The sequence below is a fragment of the Sylvia atricapilla genome, chromosome Z (assembly GCF_009819655.1).
Source record: "Sylvia atricapilla isolate bSylAtr1 chromosome Z, bSylAtr1.pri, whole genome shotgun sequence".
NCBI classification, from domain to species: Eukaryota; Metazoa; Chordata; class Aves; order Passeriformes; family Sylviidae; genus Sylvia; species Sylvia atricapilla.
This window is the reverse complement of record NC_089174.1, coordinates 59,549,848-59,567,655: the sequence shown is the minus strand read 5'-3', so window position 1 is coordinate 59,567,655 and position 17,808 is coordinate 59,549,848. Positions and strand designations below refer to the sequence as shown.

The window sequence follows — 17,808 nt, the reverse complement described above, 5'->3', positions numbered from 1 at the left end:
ATTTAATATTTTTTGCATGTATGTTCATAGTTAGACTGATGCCCTCTACCTTAATTTTCTTTTCTATCATACTTGTTGCATTTATTCTTGTTCTTCTTATTATTCTTCTAGAACACTTATTCTTCTAGAATACTTGTTGTATTTTAGAAATACACTTGCAAAATTTTCTGTATTCACAAAAATTACTTGTTTGCCTGTTTTTTAATACATTTTTCCCATCTAACTCCTGTAGCCACATGAAATCCAATTAACTCAGAAATGAAACTTCACTGTTTTCTTGAAGCAATATGTTAAATATTCCAAACTGTCTTGTCATTGCTATTCTACAGTCACAAATCTATCATAATCTAGCAGTAAACTTGCATTCAGGTTACATACTCTTGGAAAAAAATCCAATTATATACTACATTTTCACAGAAATAAAAGCTCATAGAGGACCACAGACTGCTAAAACTACAGTCATAATTTCTCAGAGGTAATTTGCCAAATCAGTGCAGTTTAATAAATTAGAGTAAATAGCTGAAAATAGAAAAATAAATAAATACATATGGATGGTTGCCCAAACAGTTCTAGTACAAGTGGTAAATAACAGATGGAAAACATGTCCCCCATTCTCAGTGAAAGACAATCTCTTCACCCTAATGATGAACAAATTTTACCTGCTCATATGTGGAATATTTCCTTTTTTTTTTTTTTTTTTTTTTTTTTTAATCATTCAGAAGATTGTTATTTTGGTTCCATAAATGTACTCAATAACTCCAGAAGCAGTTGCACATCTGCTTAATATACTATTCTTTGTATTTCTTTTGTATTATAGGCAAAGATTTACTTTTAATACTTCAAAATAATCAGAAGAAAAGAGTATTTCACTTTTATCACATCTCCAATGACCAGTTTTTGAAGTGATGGAAAGAAACAGAGCTGCTAACTAATCTGACTGATGCACCGTGCACTACCAGAAATGTTCAGGAGACATAGTATCTGCAAGCAACAGACTGTGCACTATGCTGCTGTAGGATTATAGCCCTAAAACCATTCTAATAAATGTACATCTATTTGGAATCCAAAGGTGAACTTAATGGTTAATTACTGCTGAACAGAAAATTTTTTCCAAAACCTGAACAGAATTCTCTTCCTAAAACTTCAGAGGTATTTGACCGGAGACACTGAAGGTGGGAAGAGCATACAGGCTCAGATTTAAATATTTATATTCAGATGATATAATAGTTTTAGAAGACATACTTCATTTAATAAAATTATTCCTAGTGTGCCCCTTCCCCAGGAATTGACAGCATCTTTATAATATTCCTCAAATATACTTTGACAATATATTTTAAAAATGTATTAGGAATGAAATATAAACATTAAAAAAACTTTTTTATTTTATTCTTTGTTTTTTATTTACTATCTTGACCCATGTTAACTCATTTACACTGTAAAAGGCTACTACATACATCTTATGGCATCACACACAGTTTTCACTGAGTATGTTGTAAGGCAGAGGGAAATCCTTTGTGTAATAGCAAAAGTAAATCTATGTCATAGACAGTGAAAGAAGAATGAGTGAAATGAGATGTCATTGAAAGATTAGTAGAAAACAGCTATTTGATGTCTCTTTAATCTCTCAGATCAGAGCTTCAAATTCATAAAGATACATTGCCAAATTGAGGCCAACTGTCGAAAGTTAAAATTCAAATTACTTGAGTGGAGATGAAAATCACATTTAACAACTAGCTGAATGTAACCCCTAATGTATTACTATTATACATCTATAAACAAGATTTAAAATGTCAAATGTGAAAATTCCATACATATTTAGGTGCAAGCCCAAATTTATTTTCTTTGCATACAAATGTATCTTTGCATACAAATGTATGCAAAGTGGAAAAAAAAACATTTAAATGCAATAGTTCTAATACAGTGTCATCAGCAGAAAAAATTACTCACATACCTGTAATTAGTGAAAACTTTCAGTCATAAATTTCTGCAGCATTCTGGAAGCCATCAATAAATTTCAAACTATCCAATGCAATGACAGTCAATATTGTAGCACAAAAATACAATGAGGAACAGTCTTACGAAGTGACGAGTACTGAGTGGAAATTATATACCTTGCAAGAAAACTAGAACGTAACCTACCTTTTATAAAGAAGTATAGCAATAACAATACAGATGATAAACACCACCGCAAGAACTGGTCCAACAACCCAAATCAAGCCTTCTTCCTCATCTGTAATTGGTTGGGGATCAAGATCCATTGACACAACAGGATCTGAATATGGGCTTGTTGCATACATGGTCTGTAGAAATAAAAATATGTCCTACTTAATCACAAAGCAATGCATTAAAATGTTAACCATCCCACATTTAAAAGAAATGTATAGCATATAATAATGCAATGAACACAGCAAACTTCAAATGCTATTCTTCTTGAAGACAATATACAAACTTGCAAATTGAACACTGTGTTGTTATTATCACCTTTATTTTGTGCTATTAGCAATGACCTGCAGACAAATCATGTAGCACAATCCTTGCAGAACACTTTGCAACTTAAGCAGATAATGAGAAAATGAATAGGACATTGAGAATTATAGCCCACCTGTTACTAATTTTTGGGTTTTGTTTTAGTTTCATACTGGCTTAACACTTTCTCTCTGCACAATATGAAAGGGTACTTTTGCCATACCAAGACTACTATAGATAAAAATAAAGGGGACTTGAATGTAGGAGGTTTCTTGAAAAGAGTCTCACAACAATAATGCTGCGCATTTTGCCCAGTCAAAAACTGTCTGACAGAATATACCTACACAAGGTGGAGACAACTTAAATTTAAGACAGAAAAATGGGGTAATTCATTGTAGAATATGAAGGGAAGCTAAATACTCAGTCTTTCATATGGGTAAAATTAAAATCATGAACCAACAGAGGTTGTTGAAAAATCTTTGCTTTACTAGATGGTGCAAAGACAGCTAGCCTAGGATAAAATGCGTGATAAGAGAATTTTTTTTTTTTTACTCTTATCTGACCTGAAATGTTTGATCTGTGGCTGAGTGCAGAGTTAAAATTACAGACTGGAGAAGTTGAAGAGCCAGCCTGCTAAAATTGGATCATTTTAAGAACTCTGAGTTATAGTAAAGTCAGAACTGGAAAATTGTTTGTACATATTTCCTGTCTGTACTAGTGTGTCTTCATCAGCACTAAACTAGGATTTGAACTAAGCTCTTGCAAAGGCATTGAAAACATGATTCAGTAGTAGATCAGAAATGTCAGCTAAAACAGAATAAGATAACCAGGAGAAGAGATTAGCTTCCATTTATGTTTGCACTGTATTCTGAAAGATGCCCTAAGCCAGGACAAGTGTTATCAAATTTTTTTTACACTTCATTTGGCCTTGTTTTGGGCTCTGGGCTACGACAGTGTCTGGGTTTGAGACAGGATTAGGATTGGCAAAGCTGAGGCACTCAATGAGTGTTACTGAGTTCACACCTATATCAACAATCTCCAGTTGTATTATAGCATTTTACTATGCCTGGCACCTGGCCCCAAAACCTCCCTATGTTTTAAATCTATGATCATTTGATCATTGTCTGGAAACAGGGATGTCTTCATGTTCCATTTCTGAATCACCCAAGTAGACTGTTTTTTTTTTTTTTTCTCCAAGGTTTAGAACTCTCAAGAAATAAATAAAGGTTCATTGCTACAAGAAGAAACTATTTGTATTTCACCTCTTGCTTTGGAGTGGGCAGCAAAAATGTCTGGAAAAAGATAAAGAGGGGCATCGAGGGCAACAATATAAAATACTACCTTTTCTTCAATAAATAGGGTTTCACTTATAATTTTAAACCATCCTGTATTAATGACTAATATAATTTACTATTTTATATATTTATCTTATTTTTTCCTTACTCTTGATGACATCCTTAACATATTTATATATTTTAATCATAGCTCTCCAGCTCCCATTTTACTAAGTTAAACAAATTCAGACCTTCCCATGACCTCTCTTAATTCAAGTTCTCTATTCTACCAATCAAGAGAGAAATTTTGTACTCTCTGAATAAGAAGCCGTATGTAAATGTAACATCTGAATATCATGAAAAACATCTCTTGTAAGTTACAACTCATACATCAGTAGAACCTGTAGTCTTAGAATACTATCAGCTATATATGCTGAGACCTGATACACAGGAGCACTGAAAGTCACTGAAAGCTAAATTTCATGCGCCCTTAAAAAAATCTTTGCAGTCTGTGACTACCTCATGCTATCATATAAATGTTTCAGATGGCATGCTTAACCACATCTTATCTATAGCCTAAGTTCAGAAATGCCTTTTGAAGTCTTTCAGGAGTAGGACCCTATAGACATTTTGCTGTATGTGTCAGTTTACAAACCTATTTCTTCATACTTTTTCATTCTGATTTCTAACAAAACAGTAAATTTAGGTGATTTATACCTTAACTAATACAAAAATGCAAGAAACTGCACTTCATATTGAGAAGATCCATTTTAGTACAGGTAATTTATGACATACAGAATTATGACCACTTAACTTTATAGTCAAAAGCTGTCTACCTTCTCCAATCTGAACCTTTCTGATGCAATACTTCAATACCTTTAGAATTATCTGTCTAGGCAGCCCACGTCAAAAGGTGAAAAGAGAATTTTTGATTTATATTAGAGCTTACAGGAGACACTTATTTTTTTTCAACTGAAGCTATGTATCTAAAAGTATTCAAAGTGGAGGAACTACGTCCTCATTGTGTTTAAATAGGCACATTCCATTGACACCAAGAAAGCAATTGCAGTATTATACACTGCAGACATTTGACTACAATTCAGAGTATTGGAGATTCAAGTGATTGAGCCTGCAAATGTTCCTGTCAGGTTTAGTCAGCAATTAGAAAGATACTGTATAACACACTGTATGTTAAAATGCTAATGTGTATTGCACCATTCAAAAGTCTTATATTTGTCTGCTATTTTTTTTTAATACATTACACGCATTAGCTTAATTCACGCATAAAGGGATGTAACTACAAAATGAATTATATAAAGAGCAATGTCAGCTCATTAATTTGTTCACCTCAGGAAGTTTCCCTATTACTGAATTATTTTCTAACTTTCTAAAAGTTTACTGATAAAGTTGTTATGAAATGACTGTAACTGCAGAGGGTAGCTGTGCGTGTCTCCATGGCTCTTTCCAACCAAGAACACTGTATATCCTGTACCATTATTCAGTGATAGCATCAAAAGACAGCAATTATTTTAAATACATAGGGAAAGATGCTGCTGTAAAGTTCATATCTCAGAGGCTGTTTCCATGGTCAAAAATAATACACAACGTAATTTTCAAAGAATCACAACACAGCTAAAACAAGGCGACTGTTAGGTTTCAGTTATACATTGAATAACACAGAAAGGTGCAAACAGAATAGAAGAGTTCAAGGAATTAATGGACATTGAGTAAGGAAACACCCACTTTAAAGATGCTCTGACACCTAATTTTAAAAAAACAGCTTTAGGGAAGTGGAATAAGCATCGAAAAATGTTTTCATGATTGTGTAAGGTGATTTTGATATTGAAAAACATTAACTTACAGATTCTGAGTGCTCCATTACAGCCAACACAAAGAAGACATATTCTTGACCACTCTGCAGTTGCTTATTCTCAAATCCACCATAATGCTTCTTATCCCCCAGTGTGAATTCTGTAGGAAGAACTTCAAAGTGAGCTGCAATATATGGCTTTAATTCAACTTCTCTCCCAAGACGAATGCTTCGGCGTTTCCTAGCTATCTCCTTAAGCAGCTTTAGGATGAAGGGAGGGAAAAGAAAGGGAGAGAGAGAGAGAAAGCAAGCATGAATTGAAAGATAACTGTAAACAATTTTAACGTAACTTATTGGCAGTGTAATGAGAAAATCTAATGCATGACCAAGAACTACAAAAAACAATTTATCCACATTTCATGGGACATATCAGTAGCACTAAATGAATTCTTGCAAAATCTTCCAATTTCTTGTCCTTGTTAAGATAAGATACTGGGAGGCAATTGCAGTGTCCAGACTACAAACACAAAACAATTTTTAGATACTGTTGTGTCTAGGAGGAGGTGGGGAAAGGATAAGAAAATAATATACTTTCTCTGAGGACATTTAAATATGCAAAACATATTACATATTTTCAGTCTATCTATCTATCTATCTATCTATCTATCTATCTATCTATCTATCTATCTATCTATCTGTCTGTCATAGAATAGAATAAAGTCAATTACATTGGAAAGGACCTTTAAGACTGATTCCAGCCATTAATCTAACACTGCCAAGTCTACTGTTAAACCATGTCCCAAATTGCCAAAACTACACATCTTTTTAAGTACCTCCAGGAATGATGACTGAATTGCTTCTTCTGATAAAAAAGCTAAAACTTACATGAGTACATTTGTGACAAGTTTAGATGCCAGACTCAAACTTGGAAAACTTATACTAACTAATAAAGCAACTTAAACTAAGCTAGTATAATCTACTGATGAATTACTAATTAAATCAGACAAATGCTTCTTCAATACCTTTTCTTTGCTTTACATAACCCGGCATTCCACAAAAATTAGTCTGATTTGATTATAAGGAGTCTCAACTTTTCTTGTGTGATAAATGATGACTTACAAGGCCTCTTTGTGGTTCCTCTTGTTTTTAGCTTATGAAACTTATACAATGTCCTGTAGTCTCATAGCTAAATCACAAATTTTTCTAAGGTTACATAGTTGTTTAGCCTTTTCATCACGCTAAGTCTTCTAGTACTCTTAGATAAGCACAAAATTCATTGCTAGGAGGAGGAGACAAACCTCCAGAGTGATAAAGAGATTAAAAAAAAAAAGAACGACTAAAATCTGATCTTAACTATATTAATATTAAGGTAAATGTTTAGTCAGGGAAGTGCTCCACAGAATCACAGAATATGGCGAGTTGGAAGAGACCCTGAAGGATCATTGAGTCCCAGTCCTGGCTCTGTACAGGACAGTCCCAAGAGTCATTCTACGTGCCTGAGCACACTGAAGTTTATCATGCTGGTGCTGTGACCACTTCCCTGGGGAGCCTGTTCCACTGCCCAGCCACCCTCTGGGGGAAGAATCTTTTTCTAATATCCAGCCTAAACCTCCCCTGACACAAACTCCAGACTATTCCCTCAGGTGCTGTCACTGTCACCCCAGAGTAAAGAGATCAGTGTCTGCCCCTCCACCTCCCATTGTGAGGATGTTATAGACTACAATGAGGTCTCTCCTCAGTCTCCTCCAGGCTGAAAAAACCAGGTTATCTCAGCCACTCCACATCTGGCTTCTCCTCAAGGCCCTTCACCATCTTCAATGCCCTCTTGATTTAGGCCACAGCTTAGTGAGCACACGGGTTTGCCTTCCCCTATTGGGATCTCGTGTTTCTCAATTACACAATTAACAATTCTAATGCATGTAAGCAATCTAATATTTACTCTGCTACTCAGAAAGAAGCTTTTAGTACTGAATACTTTGATACTTCTTATCACTGACTAAATTTAAGGCTAGAGATACCGATGAAAGCAAGCTATGCCACTTGAATCCAGGCTTCCTTAAACATTGAGGGCATTTGGATGTTAATATGTCCAAAGATCTATGCTGCCAAGAGCTTCCCAGCTCTAATGCTAGATCTCTGCCCTGTTGCAGAGACTTTACATCCATTTACCTTTATGAATTTCAATGCCATGACACAAAATCTGGTACAGTGCAATGGATCCCCTGAGCAAAAGAAAAAAAAATAAAACTGGCCATAATTTGAGACTAGAGATCATTATTCATTACTCAAGGACACTATTCCAATCAGCAATCCATATTTCTCTTTCATTCTTCCTAAACAGTTTAATGAGCAGCTAGAGTCAATTTGTGTAATATAAAAATGAGAGCAGCAAAAAACCGTAATATTGAAGAGATTTCTATTTAGTTACTTTATTGAAGGTGACTCTCACATCTGTTGGTATGCCCCGGCTAGAGTTACTAAATGCAGAACATGAGGCAGAGAATAATCCAAGTTTCTTCCAGGTTAGATCAGCCTTTATTGGAACTGCTGAGGGAAGCACTCCAAAAAGTTTGTCTCTGTATGATGCTACATTTTATAACAATGGCTAAGCAGAAGGCTGAGCACTGGCTATCTGGAAGTCTGCCAAGACATGAAGCTAAGTACTGAGGTAATAACAGTGCATGTTAGTGAGAAGTCAGGAGGCACAAACACCACAGCACTAGTAGAGGTATAAAGCTTGTGCCATCCCTGAAGGTAACTGATACTTCCATGTACTGTTTCCACTGGAATCAAAGTTCTGCATCTGCCTCAACTAAATACTTTATTATATGTTTCCAGATTACAGCGTATTTACAATTTAGATTATAAATAACTCATAATAAAATGTCAAAGGATTACAGGAGTACTGCAATCAAAATTAGATTAAGATTGAGAGGCAAAGATAAACGTTTGATCTTGATTATTTCTCACATTTGAAATAGTAACAGAAAATGCATGTATTGGAAGAAAATGCAATGCTAAAGTACAGTACTAGAATGATCTGAGACTGAGTTTTGGCTACGAATGCTAAAAGTTGGTTAGCCTGAGTCAAATAAAATCAGTTCAACTTTTCAAAGGTGGTTATTCATCACCTAAGGCCAGTTAACTTAGGCGTATTTGCGTGTAGATAAGTACTTTGTAAGATTGATTGCATATTACTGAGTAGACCTCAGGTGAACCTCCAGTCTCATTCATGTTTCATATGTAAATGGGGTTGCTACCAAATATCATTACTTGCTTATTTACTACTCTGTACATGGATTTCAATAAAATTACTCAATTCATTTAAAATGTAGCATGGTAATCTTTATTTTGGTCTTGCTGCTTACAAATCTCATGTAATCCTACTAGGTCATACTGCAAATCATAATATTTTTTCTGTTTCTTTATGTGTCTATTGAAAGTCACCAGACCTCATGATATTTAAAAAAAAAGAAATTTTGAGTTAGTAAAAAAGGACTGTATCTCTAATATTTCATTTTTAGATACCAAACATCTAGCCCATTATCTGTTCTTTTAAAACCAGGTATCCATCTTAGTTTCTTTCAGAGCTGAGATTCAAAGAACAGGAAGATTAGGTAACTACAATAAGGCTGAAGAGTCTTTTTGGACTGCTCAGTTTTGTAATGGAATTATACTCCAGAGTTGTGTTATTATCATATTCTTTCCTTCTGAAAATCTAAGCAAAGTATCTGGAACACAGTTCTTTGGAATATCTATTGTCCAGCCATTTCTGACACCAGATACATATCCAAGATCATACTAAAAATATAAATATGTACAAGTACCCTCAGTTGACTATCAGGAACTATTTGCCCAAAGTGTACTGGGTTTTGGGGGGTGGTGGTGTTGGGTTTTTTCATAGTTTTTATTTTGTTGGGTTTTTGTTTGGCCGTTTGTTGTTGTAGTTGTTGGGTTTTGGGGGCAGTTGTTGTTACTGAGGTTTTGGGGTTTTTTTCCAAATGTATTTTTTGTGGCACTGTGTTCACAAGCTTGTCAGGAATAGTACACTTCATAAAATGTATACTTTCCAAAGCTAGAAGCAAACCAGTCTCTTAAGTAATAGAAATTGAGTGAGTTAGAATGATATGCAGTTGCTACCTGCTTTTAATGTTTCTCCCTAGTCAGTTCTTGCTGTATGTATTGGTGGCAATTGGTATGTATTGGTAGAAGATATATCAAGAAGTAATTTCTTTATCAGAAATAATTTTCATTTTCCAGTCAATGTATATCTTATTTCTTCCATCATTAATTCTACAATGTGGTCCGAATTATATCAATAGAAGTGGGAAACAACCCATCCCGACACAAATATTTCTGAATTAATAAATGCTCTTTCTCAATCTGTTATACAGACTAAGGCAACACAACTTGAAGGATGATTAAAATGACCATTTGTTATGAGAATCAGCAGGAATCATAGAATTTAATTGCCAGAAAGTTCAATGTCATTTGGCACCTATCCTTTAATCTAATAATGCTGCTGAATGTGACTACAGTCTTTGGATGTTAAAAGTGGGTGGTAATATTCAATCAATTTCCATTACTGTATGGATGTGGCTGTCAGAGTTTCACTATTTGATGTCACCTATGACTATGATCATAAGCTGATGGCATTTACAATTCAAGATCTTTTAAAGGGAAGAAGTTATAGATCAAAGCAAGCCATTGCTGCAATTGAATGAAATGAGATGATCACATAAAGGAAACTGGTCAAGAAGAAAGGGTTGAATCAGTTAGTTATCAAGCCTTCCTCTGAACAGTTGTTTTTAATATTCTGATTAAGGATTTGCCCATTGTTGTGACAAGGACTGAAAGAATTCTGTTTATATTTTGAACCCTTCCTACAACACTATTAGTTTGGTGAAGATCCTTATTTTCCCTTTATTTTGGTGCAAAATTTTAAATTTATATCCATTTTGTCAATGGCAGAAAAGAAAAGAACCTTTATGCTTGCTTGCAGGTGATCAACATTTCCCAGTAACTGTGTTATAAGGAAGCATATAGTGAAGTTATCTTTGTAGCATAAAACTCTTGAATCCACCAAAAGAAAATAGAAAAATAAATAGGATACAGTCAAAAGAACTACCAGGAGTAAAGAAACCCCCTCATTCTGGTCTTTGAATTACAGAGATATTACACGTACAAAGTATCATAGCATCTGAATGTCATCTAAAACCTTGGCCAGATATGACGAGAACAGTAACCACACCACCACCTGTCTTTTATAAAAGTCTCTCATATGGGGGCTCTTGAAAGAGCTTTGAAATCATAAACATTACCATTACGATAAATTTACAGATTGAAAGAAGAAAGACAAGCTTACATGGACTATACTGTCCTTCAGTAAAACAGAAAATAGGGGTGAGTACTATAGTTCCTGGAATTATTACTGTATCAATAACATACTGAATTAATTTCTAACATTGCTGGGCTTATTTCTAAAATGAAAGTCATTCCCCTCCTTGGATTAATGTAATTTATAGTTTAAAAATGATTACATAATGTTGCTCTTTCCTTCCTTGTTCATGCAGTTATTTCTGACCACAAACTGTTGGTGGAATGGAGGCTATGTCTCACCAGAATTAATACAGCATATGACAATCAGGTAAAACCACCACCAGAAGGTCAAATGTTAAACTATGGTGCAAATTGCAATTCAGCATTTGTTACAGACTTAGTATACACACCTCTAATGAACCAGACCTTTATTACAGTTCATATTGTTGGTGATTAAGCTTTTGCTGACAACTCATTTCACCTCCTGCACTTTTGCATCACTCTTTACAGTAGAAAAAGAATAAAATATCAGTGTCAACATATACCAGACACTTTGTGCTCTTTACTGCAACTTAATGTCCTTACTGTCTTCTCATTTAAGTAATTTAAATTTTTGTTTTATTCTCCACAGTCTAATGCAAACATAAAGTATCCTGACAACCAACACTTTTAAAACTGGTGAGTTAATTACCTAAAACTAGCATGATTGTTTCTTTAATAAAGAATAAGAAAAAAACCCCAAACCATATACAGTACCTCATCTAGTTCCATTTCATCTGGACTCTCCCATGGTTTGATAAACTTTCCACGAGACCTCTTCAAAGGCACAATAACTATGTAATAGCCTCTGTAAATGAAAAAGTTGGAAAAAAGTGAAGTGGAATGAAAAGGAATAGATTAATTGATGGAGTGGTTCTGTTTAGAGGAATCTAAGAGGAAAGTGGTATGTTGAGAATAAACTTCTGCACATTAATAAATCACTGCAGCCTTCCAAACACAGCTGTAAATGTTCACACTCTTGAAATAACATCAGTTGTAAAGCATTTGATAAACAAATGGCACCAATTACCTGCCTTTTTCTGTAAACATATAAATATTTATAAAAAACTTTAATTGCAATGTACTAAAATGCCAACATGAAATGCAAGAGCCATGGGTTATTTCTACCCTGCCATCATCACACTGAGAAAAAAAGAACCCCAAAGCCCTAAATTGAAATATATTACTGTATATTTAAATCTCAATTAACAGCCCATCTTCTCCCATTTTAATGTATAATCAGAATAGTAGGTTAACCAAATCTATTTTTAATGCCAATAGCATAATAAAGAGAAAAGAAAGCAAACATGACATACACTGCACCCATACTCTCTTTCCTTTTGACAATCAAATGTCATTAGCTTTATCTATGTAAGTATTCTGTTCACAATCATAGGTAAGAGAGCTTGGTATATAATCTCTTTATAACTAGGATTTTCAAATTACATATATCAATTTTCCTCAGAAATATTTTCCTAAAAATATTTTCCTAAAAATATTTTCCTAAAAATATTTTCTTCCTCCTCACCCATGTAGACTAGTAAATTGTATTTTCTGGTATGACAGAGAGCTGTGACTTTCTTTGCTTACTTCGCAAAGCCTGGATATGTGTCAGGCAGATCCATAACCTCACATTCATGCGAGGGAAGAAGCAGTAGAATCACAACAGCAGGACATGCAGGGTAGTATAATATATGTCTTCTTGATAAACACATTTGTCAAAAAGTCAAGCACTCTTTGTCTCAGGAGAAAGGGAAAGAAACTGATTTTCTTTGTTTCTAGTAACAAAAGCTTATTAAGGTGTTCCTGGGTCTCATTATGGAAGATAATTTTAGTGTCTCATTGGCCATCTCTTCTTCCAGTCTGCTTTTTTTTACAGCCCATTCAACCTTCTGCAAAACTATCGATTTTACTCGTGCAATGCAGCTGAAAATCCTAAGTAATTACCAAAAAAGAGTCTACAGAAAAGGAGTTGCCTTACAACGGGCTAAAATCCATGCCAGTCTAAGCCAACTATATAAACTATCTCTTTTACCATTCCAGTGCAAGGCATTGATCCATTTTAATAATCTCTTCTTATTTAGAGCTCTTTCTCATAAAAGAAATGTAACAAAACTTTAGATTTTCAGCTTCTATAGGAAGTACATGTGTTCATTAATACTTGTTTTAAGAAATTTGAGGAAGTTTTCTGTGAAAATGCTGGAGCGCTGGGAAAAAAGTCTTGCCCACAGATTTTTAACTAGTGTTCGCTTGCTGTATTCCAGTATATAAAAGAAAACCTGCGACATGCATTCTTACAGTGACAATAAGTCATCTTTTAAAAAGATGCAAAACGGTAAGGCTGGTTGAATCCAGATTTTAAACCTGCATTGGTCTATTAAAATTACTTTAAATAGCAAATCTTAGTGAACACTGACTTATCCATGTGTACAGTAACAAGTGACATAACATTTTTCAACAGATGCCTAAGAATCAAGAAGAAATGACAACCTGCCCTTTTATGTCTTTCAAACATCAAAGATATATATTTTTCTTTTTCTTCATCTTTTTATTTTTTAAGCTAACAGAGAGTTCATACATTTTTCTTTTCAATTAAGGAACATCCAGCATGTAAATGTAACTTTCACCCTTTTTTTCACTTCCTTCATGAAGGTCTCCCTCTCATAACTTTGAAAATCTACTAATACTTTCAGCACTCAAAGATTACTTTAAATTGAAAGAATAAGTAGATCAATAAAAAGAAGAAAAGTGAAAATGTTCACACCAATATGCAGTGTTGCAAACTGTGAAGGACAACAAAGTTCTGTGATTTTTAGCTAATTGTGCAAATGTAGCATCTCCTGAAAAACAAGTTATATACTTTACTTCATTATTTGCTTGTTTGTTTTTATGTTGGGTTTTTTTTTTTTTTCTGGGGGAGAGGGGAGAAAGGAAGGTGAGAAATAAAGGGTTTATTTGGATATTGTTTTATCTACTAAGTATTTGAGAGACCAAAGTCTTCCACAAAACTCAGTTTTTACTTAAGAATTTTCAAAAATGTAAGAGATTCATAGAAACATAAACTGTCCTTTATACATAAAAACTGCTTTCAAAATAGTCCAAAATTCCAAAAGAAAGAAAAATTAAGAACTTGCTTCCTTGAGATGAGCAAAAGAAATACATTTTACTTATCGTATGGTGAGATCTGCACCAATTTCTATGCTGTATCACCATCAAACATTGAAAAATACTACCATCTTTAATTACAAATATTACAAAGGCTTTTATAACATTGCCCTCAGTCTTATTACCTATATTTCATTAGAGCAAACAATTACCTGTTTCACTTCCTGTGTAATTAGTATTATTGGAAAATTCTCAGTACTTAATTGTAAGCTAGGGACAATCCTGAGCATATAATGTAGCAACAGAGGAGCAGCATGTCCAAAAATGTCAACATAACTAATACATGAAATTGTTCTTTCCATAAATAGACTAATGCAGAATAAACTTACTTATTCTAGCAAGTATCAGGTCAGGTTTACTGTTCTGTATGTAGTATGTATGCCTGCTCCAAGGGTCAAGTCAATCTTTATTGCTGTGTTTTACTTTATCAAGCCTGATCAAATCTTCTTAGAAGACAGATGCACAAGTAGGAGATACATTATTTGAAAAATTGGCAGTTGGACCCTTTAGATTTAATGTACTTTTTCTGATATCACTTAGCCTATTTAACTGTTTTACACTATACAAAACCAAGGGAATTGTCTTTTATTCCAGAGCTATCTTCCACTACATTTTAATCACCTATCCTGCACATTTTTCTCTCTATGAATGCCATGTCTCATAAATCTTTTTTGACTCATTCCATCTTCAGTCTTCCTTAGCTGCATTCGTTACTGACCGCATCTTACTCAATCTAATGGTAATGACTACATTTTTCAGTTTTTCATCCTTTTAATGTCTCAAAGTCATTTATTTCTTGACCTTACCTGCCTCAAAATCTTCAGTCAGTAATGAAAAAGGGGCAGCATTCTAGAAAGCTGCAAAAATCCACCAGGGAGAGGACAACTTGAATCCCCATAATTTAATGACTGGCTCATTTTCCTCCCCATTTCTTTTACATTACATATAGGAACCTTACATATCAACAAGAATCACTATAAGAAGAGAAATAACACTTATTGATTGTATCATGCTTCATGTTTTCCCATCAAATCTTTATTGTCTAACCTTTCTAATCCCAGCTGACCATGTGTTCTCAGGTTTATAGTCCTGTTTCTGTTGTTTAAATTTCCACACCACCTGTTCCCTTCCAAAATATATGCAACCTCTAGAAAATTTGCAACTCTTTTAGCAAAATTCCTTGTTTCCTTCCTGAGACCCATGGAGAGGACAAGGTATTTTTATCCTGATAAAAACCATCAGAATTAATTAATCTGAATTAATATACATGCAGTACCAATTCTTTAAAACTCCATATAATTCTTGAGTGACTGAGTCTGTATACTTCAAAGAGCTACAGCAGAGTAGTTATGCATTGATGGGTTATCCGTTCTTTCTGAGATGACAAATTGTTCAAAATATAACTGTTTTTTCACATCCTTCATTTTGCAATTCGTGACAAAACACAAAAGTACTCTGAGAAAAATCTGCAAACTGAAGGACAATCAGTATCCATACAAGTCTTACATATGTGGCCATGTGACAAACTTCTGAGTTCTAGTTGGAATTGACATACAGTGATCATCTATTCCTATTACCTCACCACTTCAGGGCTGACCAAATTAAGGGCATCATCCAAATACCTCTTAAACACAGACATGCTTGGGACATTAACTTCCTGACTAGGAAGCCTCTTCCAGTTTGAAAACATTCATAGCAAACATGCTTCCTAATACATCTGAACCTCCCCCGACGCAGCTCTGAGGCCTTGCCTCAGGTTCTATAAATGGATCTCAGGAAGAAGAGATTAGCAGCTCCCTCTTGACTCCTCCTCTTCAGGAAGCTGCAGAGAGCAAGAAGGTCAGCCCTTAGCCTTCTATTCTCCAAACTAGACAAGCTCAAAGCCCTTAGCAGATTCTTACAGGACATTCCTTTCAGTGCTTCCATCAGCTTTGTTGCCCTCTGTTGGAAGCACTCAGACCTTTACAACAGAATTTGAGATTTTTTTCTTAATTTTCGTGCCACTTACGACTGAGCAGTGTCCCAATCTATCTATATCTCTCTGTAAGACCCTGTGTTCCTTGAGAGAATCAACAGCACCTCCGCGATTGCTATATCTAATATTACACTGATATTAAATCAAATACTACTGCAGAGTACCTCTGCTAGTAAAGCAGGTTGCCTTTGTACTGTTACAAAGAATAAAGCTGTGGTCCACCATCAGGAGTTAGAATGATCATCTCTCTGGAATTCAAAACAATGGTATGTCATTCATTCACTCACTTAATGTTCTCATTTGAGGGTACTTCTGGAAGTTCCACAGTTATCATGCCATCTAGGTTGGTCTTTCCGATGAAGACTGGCTTTGTGCGAAGAACATCTGGTGCAGTCTTTGCGGTCACTCTGTGCTGAAGGCCCCCAGCACTATTCCCTCTGTTTGTCAGAACAAAGGAATATGACGTCTCTGGTTTCAAGTTTGTGATCAGCTTTTGAGTAGCACGTCCGTCAACCTCCATTTTCCCATCATCATAAAGGATCTAAGTTAATACACAAAGGTGGTTTTGGTTACTAAGAGAAGGCAAATGATGTCACACGGAATTCAGAAATCAACCTAGCTATAAATTTAAATAATAAATAAATTTAAATTTATTTAGGTATTTTAGGGTGTAAAACACTATTGAATTCACTATTGCAAGTAAATTTCTCATTTTCACAGGGAAGAAAAGAAAAGTACTACATTAATATTAGCAATGCAAACACTCCTGAAATCCAATTTCACTTTTTCAAAGTAAGCAGCTTTTCCTGAACCCAGAATTTATAGCAAGGGACTCTTGTTGAAAGCATCTTTACTTTTTCATCCACACTTCCTATTTAGAAAGGTTTTTGTACCGTTCAGTTCCTAAAATATCGTTCTTCACTTGCCACTGCCTGAGATGACACAAGTGATTAAGATTGAAGCAGAAGAAATTTCAGGCAGGCTGCATGTTACACTGAGTCTCTGTATCTGGAAAAAGCTATAGCTTTAGCTAAAGGACTTGATTGCCTGGGACTTGATTGCATTCACTATGGAAAGGAGTAGAAAAAAAGAAAATTTTTATTTTAATTCACTGTTTCCTTTAAAATACTGTAGTGTTGAATGAAAAATTATCAATCTTAGAAACAGTGACACCCCCAACACATGTTCATGACACATGTTCAGTAAGCTAACTTAATCCAGTAAATACATTGTCTAGTTTCTGCTATTTTCTGGTACAAATGGAAAGTAACTTACTTTGAAAGGCAAAGCTGAATTGTAGTTTTCTGGAATTTCCCAGGACAGCAAAACAGAAGTCTTCATTACTGCTTTAACGTGAAAATTTTTTGCAAACACTGCTGGAAAAAAAGAAACAATGTATATAAACAACATCTTGGAGGTCAGATCTTGTAGTACTTCCACTGCTACTTGGGAGTATTAGCTTTACATTTATTTAGGTCAAAAATCAACAAGGATTCAATTCTCCTACCTCTTTGCTCATATTTAAAAATCATATTTAAACTCGTTCTCACTCTCATCTAGTGACAACCCAATAAACATTTTCCTTACCTGAAAATATTGTGAAGAAGTTAGCCAGAACTTGCTTGGCAAGGGACAACTGAATTCTAAGGCATCCAGAACATATTAAGATTTATATACTTTACCTTTTGTGATTGATGAACCTATTTTTATGAATGGGCCGGTCAGTTTTATTTACACCTTCAAAAACACTGATCTCCAAA

At 34.6% G+C, this 17,808-nt stretch overlaps 1 protein-coding gene across 1 annotated transcript in view; it reads right to left on the bottom strand.

The window, feature by feature from the left end:
- Positions 1–17,808, bottom strand: part of PTPRD (protein tyrosine phosphatase receptor type D) — a 282,751-nt gene that overhangs the window by 90,734 nt on the left and 174,209 nt on the right. Inside the window, exons 16-20 of the mRNA XM_066339280.1 lie at positions 17,324–17,424; positions 16,336–16,589; positions 11,626–11,716; positions 5,602–5,811; positions 2,140–2,300 (exon numbers count right to left, since the gene is read on the bottom strand). Coding sequence (XP_066195377.1) covers positions 2,140–2,300; positions 5,602–5,811; positions 11,626–11,716; positions 16,336–16,589; positions 17,324–17,424 — 817 coding nt within the window. The remainder of the gene's footprint in view (positions 1–2,139; positions 2,301–5,601; positions 5,812–11,625; positions 11,717–16,335; positions 16,590–17,323; positions 17,425–17,808) is intronic.